The 22,991-nt window shown below is 46.0% G+C and overlaps 1 protein-coding gene and 2 long non-coding RNA genes across 3 annotated transcripts in view; 2 read left to right on the forward strand and 1 right to left on the reverse strand.

Moving 5' to 3' along the window:
* The window catches only part of LOC141993955 (uncharacterized), a 155,950-nt gene that overhangs the window by 81,299 nt on the left and 51,660 nt on the right, over positions 1-22,991 (forward strand). The gene's annotated exons all lie outside the window — the stretch shown is intronic.
* On the reverse strand, positions 12,560-22,652 carry LOC141993952 (uncharacterized). The gene is made up of 4 exons (XR_012640977.1): positions 22,541-22,652; positions 16,148-16,222; positions 15,848-16,005; positions 12,560-12,874 (listed from the first exon to the last, which is right to left on the reverse strand). It is a non-coding gene; the product is annotated as an uncharacterized LOC141993952 (long non-coding RNA).
* On the forward strand, positions 15,938-18,559 carry SOX1 (SRY-box transcription factor 1). The gene has a single exon (XM_074963813.1). The coding sequence runs from the start codon at positions 16,588-16,590 to the stop codon at positions 17,683-17,685; it is 1,098 nt and encodes a 365-aa protein (XP_074819914.1). The 5' UTR covers positions 15,938-16,587; the 3' UTR covers positions 17,686-18,559.

The raw sequence follows: 22,991 nt of genomic DNA on the forward strand, positions 1-22,991 counted from the left end.
TAAGACTGGAATATAATTTTACAATGATATGTCTATACAATTGTAAAGTGATAGTACCCAATCCTGCAGGCCTTATTCAAGAAAATGTCTAATTATACCTAATACAAATAATATGATAAAATAATTAATGTATGGTATAGCATATCCGCTGCTATTAAATTAAATGTGATGGTCGTCACTTTTTACTGACCCTGTTGATTTTAGAACAATCAGGTTTTCTCCTCATTTCTCTTTTCAATGACATGTTATAGCCTCATTCTGATCTCTCTTACACTGGTGTAAATCAGGAATAATTCATTTGAAGTCAGTGGAATTAAGCTGATACACCAGAGTCAGACTCTATATTTCTATTTCCTTCCTACAGACTGACACAGGCTTCCTCCCCTAAATTGTAAAAACCCAGTCTCCTTTATTTCAATTCCCAATGTTATTGTACAGTCATTCACTACATCTATTGTTTATAAAAGTGCCATAATACTTCTAGCTGAAAAACATGCAAATATTAATGCTTGAACTACAGGAATAAATATAAATTGAGTGCTCTGTTTTTCTGGTGACATTGCAGTTACAGAGGGTGCAGATGTATATTTTCAAGCAATTTTTAGGATACTCAGACAGTCACTGGGTTTCATTTCTAGACTTCATAAAACTGCAACAGTTTATTAAAAACTACATAACTAGGGTCAATTCCACTTAGAAATCTGGGGATTAGAACTACTTCATGGCAGTGTACTGGAAGACATAGAATCATGCTTATATGGAAATGTGATAATATACTTACTTCTGAATAGCAAGAAAATAGTAGCAATAGCCATAATAGTTAAAGGATAAAATTATTTCTTTTGGGATGACAATAGCAGTCGCTATCTATCAAAGACTATTTGTATTAAATATGAATATTTTCCCAGAAGAGCTGATCACTTCCTTGCCTGAAAATAATGATCACAGGGGTATATTTTTATAGTGGCACTGCATTTTGTATACCTTCATTGGATATTAGGCGTATATTATTTTTCTGCATAAGAAAACTAAATAGAGAATTTCAGGGCACACATTCTAGTTCCATGGAATAACTTCAGGTCCAATCTGTGTATTTTAACAAGTGGCTGAACAAGCTGTAGCTATAACTGACTTTTAAAGTTGGTTTCTCATGTGTATGAACTTTAATGTAAACATGCAAAAATAAAGCAAATGTATTCACTTAATATTTTGCCAAATACAGAGTTTTTATTTTTATTTATAATGGAATGGAAGTAATAATTCTGCACTCTAGAAGTCACTGGGAGTTCTGCTATTGACTCCAGTGGCTCAGGATCAGCCCCAAGAGGGCTTTGAGTAGCCTAGTATATTAATATTAGAGACTCATAGATGTTCATTAGCTCTTACACATTTTTCAAAGTCTACATTTTATGATCAGAAATGGAAATGAATTGCAGGGCAACTTTCAGGTGAATCTCAATTGAATTGGGTCTGATTCATTGACAGAGGAGTCCATACTCTGATTACGAACAATTGTTCTGAAAGAGCTGTGAGTCCATATTTGCAGTGCAAAGTCAGAATTTTAAAATAATGTCCTAAATGTAATATACTTAAGGAGGGAAAGATTTTCCTTTCCCCTGAGCTTTAAAAAAGTCTGAAGGATAAAGTATTTTCCCTTCACCAAGTTTTGTGAGTAGTCTAAATCTTATAATCTAATGCTCCTGGTACAAATTACACTTCTAAAAATGAAGAATTGATAGGTTATACCAGGAGGAAAGCATTGTACTCAAAACACATTTTTTATGAGTGAGCAAAGCCAAATATGGCATATAGTTAACAGTAACTATATAGTATCAATAATAATTTAATATAAACTACTCGATGAAGTCAGTGTAAAATATGATCATGTAAATGTGCCAATTAAGTGCACAAGGCTATGTATAAAATGATCGGAGTGTGTGTTTAATTTATGGGTTAATGATTAACATGAATAATCCTAAATATACCTGTTTCATTTCGTCCACTCACTATGTTGCTTTGTTCAGGAGCTCGGAAATGGTAAAGTGGGCACAAAGAAAGTGACACTAGCAACATAACATGCTTTGTAGGATGAATGATCATTTCCCCCTTGCTGCATTTCGACCACCTCATGCAATGAACATAAATATTTATGACCTTTTTTAACGTTCAAAGGAAATTTGACAGGGGGTGTCTAAAGCAAAAAAAAAAAAAGCACATATTGGGAAAGAGACAGACCTTGAAATGACATGTTTGTTAAAAAAAACCAGCTCGTCATTTGAATATTAGCTGCAGTTAAAATAACTGTAAACATTATTTGCCTCATCAAATGCCAGTGTGTCCTTTAATGTAGTGGCCAAGAATTATCCCGATGATTTCTTGATGCTATGGCACAGATCCCTTAAACACTCCTGGTGACCTATGCACTCTGCATGGCCCAGCCTCGCTCATTATTGTGTCTGTTTTATGTTCCCTTCCCCGCCCCTCACCCATAACTCGAGTTCTGCCCAGAGGAACTTAACAGGCCCCCCAAAACTTCAGCTTTATAAATACCTTTCTCTCTCCTTCCTAATACTTTACAGTTGAACAGTGAAACCGTACTAAAGAAATGAAGCTTTCTGTTTTTCAATATATACGGCGCTCAGCCCCTTGAAAAGCGCCATCATCTCTCTCTTTAATTTATACTTTGCCAAGTAGCGTTCTCATAGTCCGCTGTTAGAGAGATGTAGCTATAATTTGGCGGTCAGATTTCTCGTTTAAATAAAAAGCATACACGGGAGGTTGTCAGTGCCTCCATGCTGTATAGAGTTTACACACTGGCATCGCTTTTTAAAAACCGGTATGTGGGTTAAAACTCAATTTCACAACCCACATTTATATGAGATGTAGGTTTGACATCTGTTTGCCAGAGTGTTTTGCACTTAGCCTAACACCCACTATTAAGTGACAAAATTGTGGCAGGCTGTCAAAGCCAGCTGACTGACAGCTGCTCTACTTTACAAAAACCATTCAAATATTTGCAGGGTTTGAAGCTTTCCGTAATGTCCTACCCATTCTTTCGCTTATTTAACGTGTAAAAAGATAAGTCAAAGTTTTAACTCTGCCTTCCAAAATGTTTCCATTTTCCATATAAAAAGGAAACGCGTCCGCTGCTGGAAAAGATCCAGTCCCAAACGTAGTGCAGGTGCATTTTGTTGTGTCCCCGAGTTTCTCCTGTCTGCACCAGACCGATAAAACTGTCATTTATCAGCGTTTCTTAATACTGCACGTAGTTAGAGTCGGTGTGTTAGGGAAGTGAGAGCAAAGGTCCACTTAAAAGCAACAGGGGAAAGGGGTTAAAATAAATAGAATTTCAGAAAATAGACCCCCCACACACACACACCCCAGGTTCTGTTTTATTGCAGCGGGGATTATTTATACATGTAAGTGTGGGCGCGGGGTTTTTAAAGATCCATTTCTCTGTGGAGAAACACACGGACCCTTCAGAAAACATGCACGGTATACCATTGCTTTTCTACCATTCAGAATTAAAAGGGCGGGGGGTGGGGGGGTCTTGGGATGATTTGCCTTGGCTAATTCAAGCGCAGCTAACAAATAATTTACAAATGGCAGCGTTTGTCTATGTATTGATACCGACTGAATAAAGAGCAGTTTAGTGTTCTGTGTCTTGGCTCTCAGAGACATGCCCAATGATACATATAGAGCACTGATTTCTAGGGAAATCATATTTGCCTTTCCATTTCCAAAACAGACACAACAAATAAAAAGTATTCGCTATTTAAAATAGAAAGCGACTCTTGTTAAAAGATCTCTGATGAATGCAGGGGACTAAAAGGCATATTAGCTATAGATAATCTTAGAGTCTCTGGGTATGACGTGCTGCAGAATAGGTTAACCTCAGATGCTTTCTGTAATCTTTACAAGACAAACAGGTAATGCTCTAATCTCACTGTAAAGCAAGTAGCCGCTTAAAGTTAGGCTCCTTCTTTGTTATGAGGACTACATCCATTCCAGAACGTATGGACGCAAATGGAAAGCATCCATATATAATAATGTTAGCGACCAGCTGCCTCCAGTGCCCATGCAGGCTGCCCTGGCCTCTCTGATCCCCCTGCAGAGTAGGAGCAGCCACAGCCTCCTTCATAGGCTCAGATGCTGGCCAAAAGTCCCCATTGCCCCCCCAACCCGCATCCCTACACACACACATATACACCCTCGCCCACCCAGCCACCTAGAGCAGAAAAGAAACGGATTGCTCTTCGCTTTACCTGAAAATCTTTAGCTGCTTTGTGTCCATTTTAATAACCTCTATCGACTGTCTTTCCTAGAGCAGTTGTCATGTTGATAGGAAAGGGACTGGAGAGGAGTATTACAAAAAGTACAGAAAGAAAACTAGCAGCTCTATATAGAAAACAGAAGAGATTAACATGAGTATCACAGATTGCAAAAGGTGCAAACCTTCAGTAAAATCCCTCGGGAAGAGAAGGGGAAACTGACAAGGAGCAAAAAGCTTTATCCTCAAGAAACTAAAGGGAGGAAAAGAGCGAGGAATAAGCAGCTCATCCTCCCGATTATATAACCCCAAGGAAGCCATGGAAGGCTCAGTGAGAAATCCAAGTTTATTGGCGACAAAGGAGTGGAAAGGAGGGTCTGGCAGTGTACGAAGTGTTAATTCGGAGCTGTGGGGCTATTTAAAGACTCCGGGGAAGAAAAGAGGGAAATCTAAGAAGTGATCAAAGACTGGAATAATCGAGGGAGTGGGGGGTGAAGGATCCAAATAGAGGTAACTGTGCAGCACAGGTGCCTGGAGCAGCTGAGGTTACCGAAAGGATGCTCTTTGCATACACGAAATATTCCCAGGGAAAGGGGAAGGCTGAGGGAGAGATAAGGGAAAGTGGGCCAGCACGCGAGGGAGGGAGAAAGACAAGGTTAGAGCGGAAAGTGCATCTGAGCCAGAGAGAGAAAAGGGAAGGGAAGGGAAGGGAAGGGAAAGGAAAGGAAAGGAAGGGCTCGGCTCCACCTCCCTGTTCCAAGCAGCGTCCCAGCTGCTCTCAAACCAACTGCTCAATTCTATTCACTGTCGAGACGGAACAAAAAAGTGGCTATTTATTAGAGTACTTGTTTGGTATTGTTCAGGGCCACACAAAAGGCGTTTCATTATGTGGGGGGGGGGGAAGGGAGCGGGGAGAGACAAGCCCCTCTTTTTCCAGAGGGAAACAATAACTTGAAATTGTCTTTAAAGTCTTTTCTATCAATAATAAATTTCATTTCCTTCTCTCTCCCTCTCTCTCTCCCCCGTGCAGTGTGTGGCTGGGTGCGAGTGCGGAGCGTGCCGGTGTAGCCGGGCACTGCTGGCTGAGACACAGAGACACCTCTCTCCGGCTTAGGCTGGGCTAGGGGCGAGGAGGGTAGGCATTTCCCTAGCTCTCTGGAGGTGTCACGAGCCAGCGCTGTAGCGAGCTCTCCAGATGGGTGTGTCTGGACAGCGAGGCTCGAGGAAGGTGTCAAGGTCAGATTGCCCAGGGGGAAAGCCTGGCCCTGAGCCGCTGTTGGGAGGAGGCTGGAGCCGGCAGAGGAACTGTAAGTGTGCCTGGGACTTTGGAGGGGGGTCTTCGCCCGGGCGGGCGCCGGTGGGGCGGGCGGAGGGGAGGATTCAGCGCTGAGTTTCCGGAGGGGAGGGCGGCTCCCAGCTTGCTTTTGGCACTTAGAGCAGGGGGAAGGGACGTTGCCCTCGCTGGTTTCTCGGCTGTGACACTGAGCGGGCTTTCTGCAGTGGTTTTTTTGGGCTGCTGCGGCCCCCCCCCCCGCAGTTCCCCAGAAGGGAGCGGAGGGTGGGCAGGTCTCTGGCGGCGGGGGGGCAGCTGCTGCTGCTCTCCTGGCTCAGCGGAGGAGGCGGCGGCTGCGGGCTCCCCTGGCCTGCGCGCTGGGGAAGGAGCTAATGCGGCGGTTTTGCAATTAGATTTAAAAAAAAAAAAAATGACCGTGTCGCCGCGCGGGTGCCATTGAGTGAAAGGTGTCTGGGGGCAAAGAATCAATTGAACGTTGACTGACCGGCGGTCCTGACCGTATGCATCCTGCCAACAAAAAGATCAATAGGAAAGGCAGCCCTCCGCTCTCCGGAGTGCCGCCCTGCCCCTGGCAAGGCGCGTTCATACGGGCTGCGAGCATCTCTCGGGCAGCCTGGATGAGCAGCACCTGCTCTCTAGCCGCCCCGCGAACTTCGGGCAGCTAATACTTTGAGCTGATCTAACCACATTTGGGTCGGAGCCTTGTGTAAAGGTGACACGGAAATCTATTACTTCCTGCGTGCGAGATCGCATTCTCCTTAAGTTTCATTATGTGAAAGGACGAGAGCCTTCAATCAATAAATAAGTACCGCTAAAGAAACTCTTAATTATTGGGGGTAATCTTTCCTGGTCTTGAGAGCAGAGGGTAGCCTCTGGCTCTGAGCTGTTGTAGGTATTATGTGAGGCCTCCCCGTATGGTTGCCATAAACTGTCAGGAACTTTAAAAGGTGAAATGGGTTTTTTGTTTTGTTTTGGTCGATCAACAGGCAATGGAGCAGCTATCGATTGGGGAGGGGACAGGGTTTGGCTGAATCTCCTTTCAGAAACAGGTGTTTAAACATGATAGCAACTCCAGTCAATTAACCCATTAAAAACCCGTTTTATCGCATTGATTCCCGCAGGCTGCTGCAGCGGGTTTCGGTTTGAAAGCCTTTGTTAAGGTGTGTGTGAGAGAGAGATTGGGGGAAGGTGGGAAGCATCTGGGTATTTACAGTATCCACGAGAAAAGGGACATGGAAAAACCTTCTTGTCATTAAACAAAGTTGTTGTAAAGTAAACCGCGACCCACGCCAAACCTGCTAAATAGTCGCTCATTGCTGACCACAAAATATAGCTAGTAGCTAGTTAGTAGCTAGTTAGCTTAGGCGAGAGTAGCTATTTTACCTGCAACATTCCGTTCGAGATAAACTTCATGGGTCAGGCTGGCTGTCAAAGGAAAACGCTGAGCCTGTACCACAGCGTGCTTAAAAAGTTGGCCCGAAACTTTAAAAATGTGAAGGTGCTCTCCCAGCTAGTGCACGCTTGGGACTAAGAGGATATCCAGGAAAGGGCGAGACAACCCAGCGGTCTGCGGGTAGTTTAGTTGCTCTGCGTTGTAAATGTTGGAGCATCCACCTTGACCTGAACGCGTATATATTGACTTGGGCGTGACAGTGAGGTGCAGTTGGGAGCCAAATTGGGGGGCTTGTCTTCTGTATAAGGTCAATGGTGCCTTGGTAGCCGTGAGCCCCTGACGTGTGATGACACTTACAGCACATGCAGATGGTATGAAATGAAACCCTGGGACAAGAGTTCAAAATAACTGCACAAATCCCTCTTGGGAGAAGGACCCTTCAGGGGCGGGGGGAGACAGCCCCATCAGAGCGAAGGGTTAACCATGAGCCTGCAATCTCTGAAAGTCTCGGAGTTGGCTCCACATGTGCCTGGAAGAGGGGGAGAGGGGAAGGAATACATCCCCGGCCCCAGGACTATCCTGCCCAAGTGTTGGGGGGTGTAGGGCAGACGAAGAGTGACAAATATTGGGCGGCTGTATCCAAAGCGAAGGATACACACGATCCTGCACACAACTACGTTGTGAAAATACCCTCCTGTAAACCAGAACAGCGGGATTTGGTTTCGTGAAATACGATCCGGACCAAACAAACTTTAAACGATAGGAATCAAAAGGAAGGGAAGGTTTCCGCGTTCAATTCCTCAGCTTAGCGATACATGCAGAGTATTGTCCATCAAAAAGGATTAGTAGCTAGATTAATACATCCAGATAATCAATTTAAATATAAATAACCCTTTTCATCTGAAGTTCCTTTACAAATAGGTTTAGGAACCCAGAGCTGATTGGACGATAGTTACGTCTACATGGCACCGAGGAAAAAGAGAAGAGCTAGTATTATATTTTGAAGCGAATACACCTGTCTTTTACCTGCACAGGTTCATAGAACTGTTCTAAATGAGCGGAATCAGCGTGGTGTTGTATACATCTCGCCTTTTGCATCAACTTTGTTGGTTTCAGTTAAAGAACAAATGTAGAAAGTTGCAAACGCTTTCATTTTCTACCCTGGACTGTTTGTTAATAGAGCAGTCCCCCACCACTCTTTTTCCAGCCTTTCCAATGATCATGTTATAAAATATTTATTTGTATAGGCGTGTGTATGTTCCAATGATCATATTATAAAATATTTATTTGTATAGGCGTGTAGCTATCCAGCATTACAGTGTGCATAAGGTACACCTCATTAACAATGTGCAGGTGTAATGTGAAGTATCAGGTAAATGATCTTGTAAAATGAGGATTTTTTTTCAAATCACTCGCACCCAAAAAGGCAAATAAATACGGCGAGAGGGTCTCCTAGCTGCAGCCAAGTAGTCATAATATCTCCGCTTGCTGCAAAGGAAATAGGGTTATTCTCTTTGCTTGGTGGAGTTTGATGCCTTTAGATGACTACGCTAATGGCTTTAGATGGAGCAAAAGGATCATTTATTTCCTCTGGGTGTTTTTAACTTCCAGAATAGCATTTTGAGATTATTTAGATGTTTCTACTTTTCCCCTTGTTTGCTGTTTTCCGAAGTAAGCACTGGATGCGACTGAAAAGGCTTGAAATTGTGTCAAAGTGATGTTTTAATCTCATTGAAAAGTGTATTAAAGGACAAGATGTAATTTATGTGAGATGCTTCGATGAAAAGAGAGATTGGAGTGGATGATCCTTTCACTCTCCTGTGAACCTCATGTCATGTTTATATTGAAGCCTGTGTAGCTAATCTAATTTGCAATAACTAGGATGGTCCGCCAGAAAAAGCTTCTGTGATTTCTCTTCTTTCTTTCTTTATTTACTTATTTCATATAAATTCGTTCTGACTTGTCTACCTCTTTGACTGAGTGAGGCCTTTTCTATTTTTGGCTAACGAGTGAGGCTGTCAAATAGAAATATTTTAGTTACAATGCTATCATTCCAGTTTTTCTAGGCGACGCGCCATGAATTCGTGAGATATTGTCTTACTGTTGTTTACAAGTAATACTCTACTGTAGCTTGTAGCGCTTCTCCGTATCTTAATGCTCCATAGAACAAAACCCCAATTTTAAAGCCAAATTTTCTCAGAATGCCCGTTTCTTGCCCACTTTACCTGTTCTTCTTTGTCTCGATTTAAAAGTTAAACTTCACAAAAACATCACCCCCAACATATTTTCCATATACTTGGAGGTTAATTAGTCGGCATATTTTTTGTCTAAAGTATCTTTTGATTAACGTGTCTTGTGAAAAGCAATGGTCTAGTATCCCTTAAAACTGACCAAATAAGACAACATAAACCTCACATTTCATAATACATTTGGTATTTTGCATCCTGATTAGCACATATTACACGTGTGTACTTTAACAGTAAAAAAAAAAAACAGAACAGACTTGAAAATTACAACTTTTATGTAGGGCAAAAAAGGTGTATTCAGGCTGTTAATTACAGGGGTTTGTGTCACTGGAATCTTATCAATGACCCGTTTAATATTAGTGTAATTACTGACAAAATAAGACAAGGGTGGATCACAATACAGCATATTTCTCTATCAAAACAATATTGTGCTGGAAGTCTGGTTAATACATAATATAAACAAGCATTTTATAAAAGACTCCTGCTGACAAAACGTGATGAAAGGACTGGTCCTGCCTTTTTTGCGAACCCCAAACTCCTGTTGGACTAAGGATCAGGCCCTGTTCAAATAGGTACTAATATCGATATATCCTGTAATGAAAAAAAGGGGGGGCAGAGAAATCTCCCATTAGTCTCAGGCTAACAATCCCAGCTTCATTTAAGTGTGTCTTGCAGTTTCTCCCTGATTGTTAGCTCTTGAATCTGCCAGTTCATCCACAAGACAGGGCTCCGATGAAACTTCAGTGTGACTGTAGACTGCAGTGTAGATCAAACATACAGAAGATCGATACTATTTCATTGAGGCGCAACCAAAATATAAAGCACTTACTGCAAGTCAGTATCAGATAGAAATGAAGGAGTGACAACAAAAGCTAGGGATTTCCAAACTCTTCCTGTCGCACGGAAGAGTAATTTATCAATACTGGCTTGATCTGGAAAAAGTTGAGCAAAATTCCCTTTGAAAATGGCTCTTCCGGACCTCATTTAAACATCTGGTTTCGTGATAATTATGGTTTACAAAACCATAATTACCGATGTATTTAGGAAGTGATCGAATTGTTTATTAACAACCATTTATTCTTTTTTAAGACATCAGACTACTGTATTGAATGCACTTTTATATTTAGTTTAGTATCCCTACCTAGACAACTGTTATAAACGTCCCAGTAGTGCAATCCGTTCCATTTAGGTAGCTTCAGAGCTCCATTTATTTCCCAAGCGGTTGGGGTTGTTGCTTATACTAAGGGAATTTGCTTGGTTTTAATAATATTTCATCAACATTTACGTTAATCGTCACACGTTAATATCCCTCTGTTTTTCCTTTCTATGTGTATGTCCCATTCTTTTGTCCCTTACAGATTCCTGTGTGTTGTCATTAAGTTTTGGTGACTTTGGCTCATCAGTGCGCTGACATTGAGAAAAGGACAGTGGTCCATGTTTAAGAAGCTCTGTTTTCGTTGATTTTGAGGGGAAACACATCGAACCCAACTTTAGAGACAGGACAAATCATTCCCGTTTCCTAGTAATAGTTTTTATGACTAACAATAAAACACCTAAAGATCTGAGAAGAAGCTGCCGTTCGGGTCTCATTGGGGTTTTATTTCATCCCTAATATAGACAAGAAAGAATTAAAACGGCAACTAAAGGATTTGGAGAAGGATCATGACTGCTTATTTTGGGGGGTACATGGTGCGTGGTTAGAGTAACCTTTGCCTTTTGGAGCTTTCCCTTGATGGCACAGCTCTCCTTGGGAAAGGGGAAAGACATTTCTTGTCGGGGGTTTAGCCTTTTCCCTTTTCTTTCATTCATAAACCTGGTGGCTGTAGACACAGCTTGAATATTGACGTCTCTTCCCCCAACTGCTCCTCCGTTAACCCAATTACAGAATTCATCACGAACTGTGTTGAATTATCTCTTTCCATACAGTATCAGCATTAGCCTAATTAAAAGCTATAATGTCTGATATAATGATTAAATCGTTAGCTCTGCTGTAGGGAAGCAATATTTTGTTTTCCCTTCAATTAGAAGCTGATTGAGGTTTTCAGAGCAGGTCAGCTGTGAAATTTGAATTATATGTGCGAGTACTGTTCACAGGGTGAGCCCCTACTCGAAAGCTCCAGAGATTCTCCAAACGCTTTCACCCGGCGAGCAAGGAAGCGACAACAGAAAACACACAGAGAGATGATATATTTGCTTTAGGATTGTGGAGTTACGATCTCCAGATTAACTGTTAGTATTGGAAAGGGAAAGGACTTTATTTATTTACCCTTGTCTCAGTCGCTATCCAACCCAACTTGCTATTACTTTGAGTCCAAAGCATGATCACGTTTTTGCAAAGTTACCGAGCCACTCGAGACTTGTTCTTTTGCTCCGGTTGCTTGTCTCTGGTCCAGATGATGCTCCGCGCTGGATTTCACAAGCAGAGTCGGTTTTGATTCTGCATTGGCCGGGAGCCTGTTCAATATGGGCATGGGCGACCGGGAAGGGATGCTGCTTAAAGCCAAGGCTGTGGGGGGACATCGGCACGGGGATTGTCACGGGACTGCAATCAGACGGGGAACAGGCTGAACCCTGGGGTGTGGGGAGAGCAGGGCTAGAGGTGAGCTGGAGGGGGCTGAAGCAGCCGGCTCCGGGCACTGCTCTGGGCAGGGAAGCTGAGCCAGGCAGCGAGGCGGTGTTTCCGAGTTACTTTGCAGCCAGCAGACGGCGATCGCAGCCTGCGCAGGGGATCTCCTCCGGAGCCCAGCGCTGGCTCGCCGCAGCCCGGAGCTGGGTCCTCTGCCGCAGGCGTTGCTTTCTCCTCCTCCTCACAGGGGCCCAGCCGCTCACGACCTCTGGCAGCAGCCACAGCGCCGGCTTCTGGCCCGCTGGGGGAGGCGCAGGCGGGCTGCAGAGCAGGCAAGGCGGGATCCCCCAGCTGGGCTCCCTTCCCGCCACAGGCGCGCTCACGCAGGGGGAGACGCCCCCCGGGGAGGTGCGGCTCGCAGCCAAGCGCAGCCGGGGCGGGGGGGGAGGGGATCACTTGTGGCTCCCGACTCAACGCAAGCGGGCCAAGCCTGCGCTTCCTCCACCCCCGGGCTGCGCTAGCGCCGGATGCGGGACCTTTAACCCTTTCTACCCCGCTGCCGGCGTGGGGACGGACGCCTCCGCTGGCCCGGCTTTCCCCGACATTTAGGTTTTCTCGTAGGATCCTGGCCCCGGAGGAGCGGAGGCATCAGCCCTGCATTTATTTCCTAAAAATACCGTCCCCCGCCCCCACCCAGGCTGTCCCCAGCCCCCGCTCTCCTCTCCAGCCCCCGCCGGACTTCGGGCTGCTTTGAACTGCACTTCTCGCTGCACAGAGCGAGTTTGGGGGAATCTCTTCCCCGCAGCCAGTCCGTGTAGCGGCCCCCAGCCTCCGCCCCCGGCGGGGCGATGCCGGCAAGACAGTGTCTGTCCCGCTATCGCACAGCGTCGCTGAGTCCAGTCGCTTTTAGCTTCACTTCTGCAAAGTTCTCAGAGGCCTGAAGGCCTCATTGCTCGAGGCTCGAGCCTGGATCTGCTCTGCGCTCTGCAGCCCACAACACACTGGGAAGTAGGGCCAAAGGAAAGCACAGGAACTTAGATGCCTGCTCACTAGCCTGGGCGGCTCCTTATCCCAAGTCGGTGTTGTACAAGAACGTCACAATCTCCTGTCAGGATACACAAGAACGAAGTGCAAATGTAGACAAGGACATAACTATCACACACACACACACACACTAAGTGAACCCACCAGTGAAGAAGCTCTGAGGGTGAGGGCAAAGATTCGCATTCACAGCTAGCTGTTCTGTCTGTCCCGGGGGGGACATGGGGGTGCGCTATTCCCCTGGAGATCCTCAAAGGGGTGGCCCAATGTGACATGGCCTCATCCAAACAGCATCATTGCCAGGCAGAGCTCCTCGCCCTAGCCTGTCTGCGTTTGGTTTGTTGGTGGGTATTTTCTTTGCGGCAGTTTTGTTGTTGTGGAAGGAGGGGAGTCGATGGGTTTTATTGTTTGGGGGGCGGGGGGTGTTTGTTTACTGAAAGAGGGGGTAGCATTGCTTCCAGAGAAAGTAGAAAGATTGTGGATGAGCTAGTGTACGGCTTTTCTTCTCCCCTTGCCAGACCCGGAGTCTTGGCGCTGGATGCCCTGTTGCTGCCTGATTGGCACACGCAGCAGCTGTCAATCAACTGTCACTTGGCAACAAGTTACACCTGCAGTTTGAGTCTAAAGCTCATAAATGCAGGCACCCAGAGTGCCTGCAACTGGGCCATAGTAACATAATCCATAAAAGGTTTATTGCGGAAGCTTTGAACACTTGCAATAGCGCAGTATAATTCAAGGCTAAACGTCTACCGTCAGTTTAAATGCCCGGGGAAACAAAGGGCAATGTCATATTTGGAAACAATTTGCGGGAATATGATTGATAGAGAAAAAAAATCTATACTGAGTCCAAGTCAGTTATCCAAATTCCAAGGATTATAACTTCTTCCTGTGATGAACGTTAGATCTCGGGGTAGGTGTTAAACGAACTGCCGAATTCCTATGGAAAAGATGTCACCAAAACTGTTTCATGCAACTTATGTTCAGGTCTTTGGCTATTTTAAAATCTAATTTCAAAAATAAAATATCACTCGGTCGTTAAGTGAAAAAAAACAGTTAAAAATACTTATAAATCATTGCCTTTATCTGTTGGTTTATTACAATATTCAACTCTCTTTTCTTTATCAGCTGTCAAAGGGGAAACGTATTTATTTCCTATACAATCCCCCCCCCCACACACACACACACTTATTAATTGGTAACTTTTAACATACATTATTAACTAAAATGTTTGGCTTTTTTTTCCTCTACAGATGTAACAAACTCATTATCATTAGCTAAAATAAACGGGCTACTAAAACACTGAGGGGCCCTATCCTATAATCCTTAGTTAAGTAAATCTCCCATTGATTTCACTAATGACTTCAAGGGAAGTTTTGCGTCAAAAAACAAACAAACAGCAGATTGCAAAATAGCGCCTGGATCCTGCTCCCATTGAAGTCAATGGCAAAACTCTCATGGAATATAGTGGGAGCAGGAGCAGGCCTCATACATTCAATCAAAAATTTCAAGTAATATTATTCTTCTAAATTAATCAAAATGAACGTGAGGAGATTACTACTTAATGTCCAGTAATCTAAAACGAAAATTGTTTAATCTGGACACAGAGCATCGTGCTGCTGCCTTGTATATTATAACAACCCTACTGTATAAAAGTTCTACAGTAATGGCGGTGACTGGTATTATTTCTATACTTTGGACAGCCATTAGGGTCACGAAAATTAACACTCACATAAAGTGGGAGAAAAAGAGGGGATATCGGGTGTCCTTTTCCCCCCACACGATGAAATATTATTATGATCCTAATACATATATGCGTATTTGTACTATAGAATGGGCATTTACAGGACGATATTAAGCGTATATCGTCACTTTCGTTATACACCCTAATTTGCAACGCAATATAAAATCTGTCTCACTGGTCTGTCTCACTGGTCAGCAAGGGAACAAAAATGTTCCCTTTAACTTTTTCACAAAGAATTAACTTGTCTATGTTTACTTTATAGAAATACAAGATGTTTATATATACATTTAGGAGTCTCCGGTACTTTAACACCCCTAGATCTAAACATATAACAATGGCAATTTAGGTGATTAGCCTATATTATGGACTAGGCCTTTGTGTATTTTCAATACTTGGAACAGCCATGTCATTAACTTGTGTAGAAACATTTTTGGTCCGAGTCTACAGTCATCATCCAGGCAATGCTCCAGCAGATATAACTCCTTAGGAAGAATGGATAGATCTCTACCACACAATTCGGAGACCGGCGCTGATATAGCCGAGCGAGATTTCTCTGAGTAAGGGATGCGGGATCGGGCCACTGTCTTTTCAACTCGACATTTAACATAGTAAACATCGAGATATGGACTGGCATGTTGATATTATTTATTAATCTACCGGAGTATGCTACTATATACAAACCACTGTAACAGCTGCGAAGCTGTTGCTCTGGAAGTCAATAGCGTAGGTTTTAAACCAGTGCGTTCATATGGATGTACTGGATTGATTAAAAGGTCTATCGAGTAAATATATGAGAATAATATAGGCTCCCCCAAGCATTTCACCACTCCTATCTTTTAAAAGGAGTGAGAAAGTTCAGTGAGAATTGAAGAAAGCGTGTGGTCTCTAAGGACACGCAGGCAGAAGATTCAAATGTAAGGCTAGCGCTCAGGAATGCAGATGGTGTGTCCCTGTGGTCCTCCAGCGAACACACAAGGCACGCAAAACCATGCCAACAAAACATTTCATGTCTCCCACCACGCACCATCGTGTAGTCCTGAGACAGGCACACACACACACCTGCCAGAGTTATGGCAAGAATGTCATCCATAACTTCGTAATTTCCTGGCTTTTGTAGGCTATGTAGCTAGCACTCTACGTGTTTCGAGTGAGGGGTTCTTATTGTTGCAGGATTCTAATGGTATTTAATTGCTATTAACTCCTCTTTACCTAGCAGGGCAAAGCCCGGTAGCCGTGACCCCTTCTTTGGCCCCTCCCAGCCTCCCCTCCACCCCTAGAATAGTTTATACTTCTCACCTCCGGACGTCACTCCTCAGCGCGCCATGCAAATAATCCCCCGCCGCCGCGTTCCGATTGGCCACGGCAAACTCATTTAATCCCAGTTCGGTGCGCGGTGTATGGCTGCTGGACTCCTCTCTCTGTGTGTCTCTCGCCAGCTCCTCCTCTCCTGATTCCTCCAGGGCAAGAGGAGGGAAACCACAGAGAACAAATTACTGTGCAACTTCTCTCTGGCTCTGGGGGCTTTTTTTTCTCCCCCTCCTCTCTATTTTCTTCTCCTCACTCCCTCTCCCTCTTTTTTACTTATCGTTTAATTACTTTTTTCGGTGGCTTTTCCTCTCTCTTCTCCTCTGTTCACCTGGGAGCAGCGGACGCAAATCACACACAAGCTCTCTAGAAGTTAGCAAAGAACAACAACAACAAAATAGCTCTGTTAAGAATAAGGGGGAGAGAGAGAGAGAGAGAGGAGGGGTGTGCGTGTGTGCCGGAGAGAAAGAAGGACATTTCTGAGTGCTCTGCACACTCCTCCTCCTTGCAAAGTGAAGCAGCAAGTTTGCCTTGCACCTGTTTGAGCAGCTTGAATCCAGATCGCCAGCAAGCCCTGAAAGTGGTTTTCAAAGGAGAAAGTTTTTTTGCCTAAGGTGTTGCCGGTTGTGCTATTTTTTTTTTTTTTTTGTCTTTTCTCGTCCCTTCCTTCTTGGCTCTCTATGTTTGATATTTTTATGCTTGGTGCCGGTGGAAAATAAAAAGCTACTTGAATGTACAGCATGATGATGGAAACGGACTTGCACTCCCCCGGTGGAGCCCAGGGCCCCACTAACCTAACGGGCCAGACCGGAGCCGGAGGCGGCGGCGGCGGTGGGAACAAAGCGAACCAAGACCGGGTCAAGAGACCCATGAACGCCTTCATGGTGTGGTCCCGGGGCCAGCGCCGGAAGATGGCCCAGGAGAACCCCAAAATGCACAACTCGGAGATCAGCAAACGCCTGGGGGCCGAGTGGAAAGTCATGTCCGAGGCCGAGAAAAGACCCTTCATCGACGAAGCGAAGCGGCTTCGGGCGCTGCACATGAAGGAGCATCCGGATTATAAATACCGGCCCCGCAGGAAGACCAAGACCCTGCTCAAGAAGGACAAGTACTCGCTGGCCGGGGGGCTGCTCAGCGCCGGCTCGGCAGGGGGAGGCCCCGCCGGGGTCGGGGTGGGCATGGGGGTCGGGGTGAGCCCCGCCGGGGTCGGCCAGCGGCTGGAGAGCCCCGGCGGCACGGCCAGCGGAGGGTACGCGCACATGAACGGCTGGGCCAACGGCGCCTACCCGGGCTCGGTGGCGGCGGCGGCGGCGGCGGCCGCGATGATGCAGGAGGCGCAGCTCGCCTACGGGCAGCACCCGGGCAGCGGCGGGCACCCGCACCACCCGCACCCGCACCACCCGCACCCGCACAACCCGCAGCCCATGCACCGCTACGACATGAGCGCGCTGCAGTACAGCCCCATCTCCAACTCGCAGGGCTACATGAGCGCCTCGCCCTCGGGCTACGGGGCCATCTCCTACGGCGCCCAGCCCCACCAGAACTCGGCCGCGGCGGCCGCGGCGGCCGCGGCCGCGGCGGCGGCTTCCTCCGGAGCTCTGGGCGCCTTGGGCTCGCTGGTCAAGTCGGAGCCCAGCGTGAGCCCGCCCGTCACCGCGCACTCACGGGCCCCGTGCCCCGGGGACCTGCGGGAGATGATCAGTATGTACTTACCGGCCGGAGAAGGAGGGGACCCGGCCGCGGCGCAGAGCCGGCTGCACTCCCTGCCCCAGCATTACCAGAGCGCCAGCACGGGGGTCAATGGCACGGTCCCCTTGACACATATCTGAGCCGGGCGGGAAGGAGAGGGACAGAAACTTGCATTGAACCCGGCTGAACGGTACCTCTGTCGGCCCGGCCGCCGCCACCTCTCCCCTTCCCAGCGCACACACCCCGCCGGCTCCCTTTTTGTACAGAAAATGTTTGGATGTTCTTGTAATAATAATAATAAATAATAATAATTAATAATTAATAATGAGGAAAAAAGGTAACGATTGCTCTCATTACCTTTTTTTTTTTTTAGGACTAGTTTCTAAAACTAGTTTTTGCGTTTTAGACTGAACTTCTGTGTTTTATTGAGACTTTTTGTACAGTATTTATCATTCACCCACGAGGCATAGAGCGTTTTATTTGCTAAAGAGAAAAAAAATCACAAAAGGACAAAAAAAAATAAGAATAATCACACAAAGATCTAGGCGATGCCAACTTTTATACCGCAGAAGCGTTACCCGCTTCTTCCTTGGATCGCTTCTTGTGCAGGCTTTTTAGTGCCTAATTAAGACAAAGTTGATGGGGAAGCAGTTCTCATTTATTACACGTACTAAGACAAATCCAAAACCACACGTAAAAGTTTTTGTAGATGTTATTGCGGGGGAGGGGGGGTTATTTGTTTGTTTATTTATAAAACTTTTTTTCCCGACTGCAACATTATTCTTGGTTTTGTAAAACTTTATTGTACCTTTATTTTTATTTTTTGTTTTGTTTGGTTTTGTATGATTTCTTGTAAATGCATTGTGAATTAATTTTTATTTTAGGCGTTACGAGGGAATTGTGTATATAGTTTACTAAAAAGCCTTTCTGCTAAAGAAAAATCCTAAGGATGCGTTCGTTGAATACTGAGTTAAATAAATTTCAAAGTGGAAAAAGTCACCTGTTTTTTTTTTTTCAATAAACCCGAAAGGTAGTAATTTTATACGCATGGTATGCCTTAAAATATAACCGGTAAACCTAGAAATTGGAAAGGAATTTTAAAAACATGATCAGAAAATAACCGAAAACAAATCCCATATTGTGTTTAGATTTCTCACAATCTATATAAAAGTGAAGGGATGACAGTAACTAAAGTGGTGTAGCTTTTTTTTAAAAGATTATTTTAATATCTGTTAAGTATTGTTAAGAAGGCGACCTATTAAAATACTTTCCATAGTACTCATGGTTCATTTTGTTTATTTTATTTGTGGAACTGACTGTCCAAACCTGGAGTAACTTCATGGCTAGCAAACTTTTCCACCTTGAACTAGGTTAGGGGCTCTTATCAGGTCTGGACGATCTGCCTTCCCTTTCCCTCAGATTTCAGACTGGGGATCCCAGCAGCGATGGGGAAACCTGGTCCCGGAGGGATGCAAAGACTCCAGCGTATGCACAAGTTCCTCTCTAATCACCACAACAATTGCAAGAGAAACTGATTGGGTTTGAGTGTAATGAAAAACAATCTCTGTACCAAAAATATTTAAGAAGTCCTGGCCCTCCCAACTCCCCCCCCCCCCCGGGGGGGTTGCAAACAACGCTGGACTTCACACACACACGCACGCACACACACATCCTCTGTAACTGGAATGCAAGTTCTTACAACTGGTGTGAAAAGCTGTCAAGCAAAAATGATGTATTTGTTCCTAACAGGATCCTGATGTTGTTTAATGCTTTGAAAATTTATTATATTTTTTTCTACGTGTTTATCGGTACCTTGCGATATTCTGGAATTAAAAGTTTGCTGTAAACTTCATTTAATAGTAACGACAACACTCAGTATTGCATTTAAAAATCATATTGTAGCAAATAAATTTTGAAATTAGTCGTAACATATTTAAACAAAAAATAAGAAGAAATATTTTAACGTCTGGAGTGGAAACATCGTTACAGCAGGCTTTAGAGCATCTTTTTATTGGTGGTGAATAAGTAATTTTTCCATCCAAAAATGGGGCAATGTTAGTTGGTTAATAAGGAGCGGGTTCGGTCCGTATTAGAGATTGCACTTTAACTATAATGCTAACATGACAACTGACATATGTAACTATTTGGAGTCATTTTGATAATTTTGTTTAAACCACTCATTCGTTAAAGTGATTGCGAAATTTTACTGAAAGATGTCTATTGATTTCTAACAAGGTAATAAAAATCCGTTTTGTAACTATTTGGATCCTTTATTAAACCGTTGTGTGTGCAGGTTTAGACATTCAGCAGAGCAGGCTTGTGAAATGTTCAGTGTACAAATACCGCACACACAAACCAGTACCTTATGGGAAAGCTGTGTAGTTGTGCTCCTTCTAACCAAGCATGGTCCTCTATCTTTCTAATTTAAAATAATCACATTTGTACTTTTAAATATGCAGAATAAATTGAGTACCTGTTGAACTATCTCTTAATACCACACACACACACACACACATTTCTCGGCTCGTGGTGCAATATGAGTGTATATGTACACGTGTGTGTATACAGGGGTGTATATATATTTAAAACGCTTGGTGCACCCTTGGTACCTGCCCTTTCTCGAAGAGTTACAGAGTAATTGAAGTTCAGATTTATTGGGGGGGGGGGGAATAAACCACTAAATTTGCATAAACAAAATATAATTTGGAAATGCTGTTGTATGCACTGTTCTACATACTAAAATTATGTAATAATCCTTTTTGGGAAAATAAACATTTGAACAGTACCAAACTAAGTATAGAACGATTTCCATCCACTCTTGGTGAGATTTTTCTTTCCTTTCTTCCTTTTTTGCCCCCTCACTCTTTCCGCCCCTCCCCCATTTAACGTTAGCCCTACAGATAATAGAAATATCTGCACTTTTAATTTATCGGGATTAAAAAGAACAAACCCGAATACAGTTAAATAAATTTCGAATATTCTGAGCATTCCTTTCAAGGGAATAAAATCCTCTCCATGAATGTCAAAGAGAGAATTACATGATTATGTAATGTATTATCTGCTCATGGTTTATTGGTTTTGTTGCTTTGATTTTTTTTTATTATTTTTTTTTAATCGTGTGTGGCTATAGACAGCATCTACAAGCAACATTAAAACAACATTGTTAGGCGGAAAAATAGGGTTAGGTATGGTAAAATAGTTCATTCTTCGGGCTCTTTTCTTTGCAAGTTATATATAAATGAATAATATAATATGCAAAACTAAAGATAGGTTTAAACGATTTATGGATTAAGTACTTTACATCGAAAATGTATGAAATGTTCATCCTCTAACATGATTGACAGAGCTATTAAAATCACCTATATGGAAGAATTAAAAACTACGCATTTCGTTTTCAGTAAAGGAGGAAATTCCAGGCACTAAAAAGGAGGGGGCGGAGGGGAGAATATCGTTAGTATTGAGCTCTGTTATATGAAGCTTGGGGGCTTTGGATTCAGGGCTTCCCCCCCTCCCTTCAGGGGGTAGAGATACAGGTCTTCCCCCACCCCTGGACACTGCTGCCCCTCTCTTGGCTCCTGGCCTGGCTCCGGCCCTCATCTAGATCTCTTTTGGGAGAAGGACCGGCAGGGTCGGAGGCAGAACTTGCTAAGGGGGGTCGATTCTTTCTAAACTTCAAACGAGAAGGCAAACTTGGCCTTGACTGGCAGCTTTTTTCCCAACGGTTGCGGGGGGGGGGGGGGGGAGCGGGGAGCGCTGTGTAGCCAGCCTAGCTGGGGTGAGGATTGTGCTGGGCTCTGGGATTAGGGTTTCCCGTAAACTCCACTCCCCCTGGACGGTGGGGGGCATTGTGCAGGAGCCTGAGGGCTGGTAGAAGTGGGGGAGGGACATTGGCGACTGAATACGCTGAGCTCCTGGGGGAGATATCAGGCTGCATGAAGTGGCCCGCTCGGATACTCTCTTTGGGAAGGGGATGGGTCTCCAGAACCTACCCGCAAAACTGCGGGCACCCAGAGCAAAGCCCCCCGGATCGCCACGCCAGGAGAGGAAGCCCGAGCGATGAGCCTGGCGGTGGGGCGCGGACCCTCCCTCCGAGCTGTGCTACCTCCTCCAGGCAACATCAGCCCTGCGGGGGTCGGGGGGGGGGACACGACTGAGCGCTTGGCAGGGCTGTAACGTTTTCTTCTTATTCAGAAAGTAGACCCCTCCCCGGAAACCCCCAGTTAATCCGGGCGGGCGGCGGGATACAATAAAGTGGGACTGCACACCCCCCCCCCCACACACACACACACACCCGCAGCTGCGTCTGTGCTTTCCCTTCACCCTGCTTTGCAGCGCGATTTGCTGGGGGGAAATGAGGCGGCCGCTCGTGTTCCTGCCCCCTCGCCTCTCCCAGTCCCCTGCGCCCCGATCCCTCTGCCGACCCCCGCCCACTCCCCTACCCTCTGCTCCCCCTGTTCTGTTCCCTTCCTCCCTTCCACTCCCTCTGCCCCCAGGCTTTTCCTTCCCTTCCTCCTCCTCCCCCCCCAGCCCCCGCTCATCTCCCCCAGCCCTTTAGCGCTGCCCCCTTCCTTTCTTCTCTCATCCCCCGCCTTTGCTTTCCCTCTCCTTCCCCTCCCCCTGCCCCCCTACCCCAGCCCCACATGGCAGCCTGGCGGGCGGGGGCGGCTCTGGCAATGCCCTCTGGTTGTGCGTGTGTGTGTTGGGGGCAGGTGTTCGTGGGCACGGAGCCCCCGCCAAGCGAGGCCCCAGGGGGTGGGGAGGGGGGATCGCCTCGGCCTGCCGCGCAGCAAACCAAGGCGCCACAAGTGGCTGCGGCTCCGCGCTGCGGCGGCGCGGGGGCTCCAGCCGGGTGGCAGCAGCCGGGCTGCTGCGGCTGAATGACGCAAGGGGCGGGAGGGGGAGGAAGGGGGGGGCTGTTTGGAGAGCGCGGGATTAGCGAGCAGGAGCGAGGCCTGACCTCGGGATCAGCGGCCAGTCAAACCCATTTACACTCACCCAGCGGAACACTGACGGCTCCCGCTGCAGCAAGCGGCCGGCCGGGCAACAGGTGAAACCAGCGTCCCCCCGCTGCGCCGGCGTGGGGGCGGGGGATCGGGCCAGAGGGGAGCGGGAGGGTGGGAAGCGCCATCGCCGCGGAGGGAGGGGACAGGAGGCCGCTGGGCTCGGGGAGGGTGGGCCGCTGCCGACCGCAGGAGGGAGGAGGCTGGCCCGGTGTGGGGAGGGGCACAGGCCAAAGCCGGCAGGCAGAGGCACTCCGGGAGCAAGCCATGCGCTGCCTCTTCCCGTGATGTCGCATTTGGCCCCAGCTTTTCCTCCCCTTTCCCCCGCAGGGCAGCAGATGGAAAGGAATCGATGTCCCCACCCAGCGCAGCCTCCGGCGTGCGGCTCAGCCCGGGAAAGGCCAGGGCCGGGATGGGCCAGGGCGCAGCTCCCGTGGCCAGACAGG

Source organism: Natator depressus, chromosome 1 (assembly GCF_965152275.1).
Source record: "Natator depressus isolate rNatDep1 chromosome 1, rNatDep2.hap1, whole genome shotgun sequence".
Lineage (NCBI taxonomy): Eukaryota > Metazoa > Chordata > Testudines > Cheloniidae > Natator > Natator depressus.

Coding starts and splice junctions, on each gene's coding strand:
- SOX1 (XM_074963813.1), top strand. CDS start 16,588: ATGTACAGCATGATGATGGAAACGGACTTGCACTCCCCCGGTGGAGCC.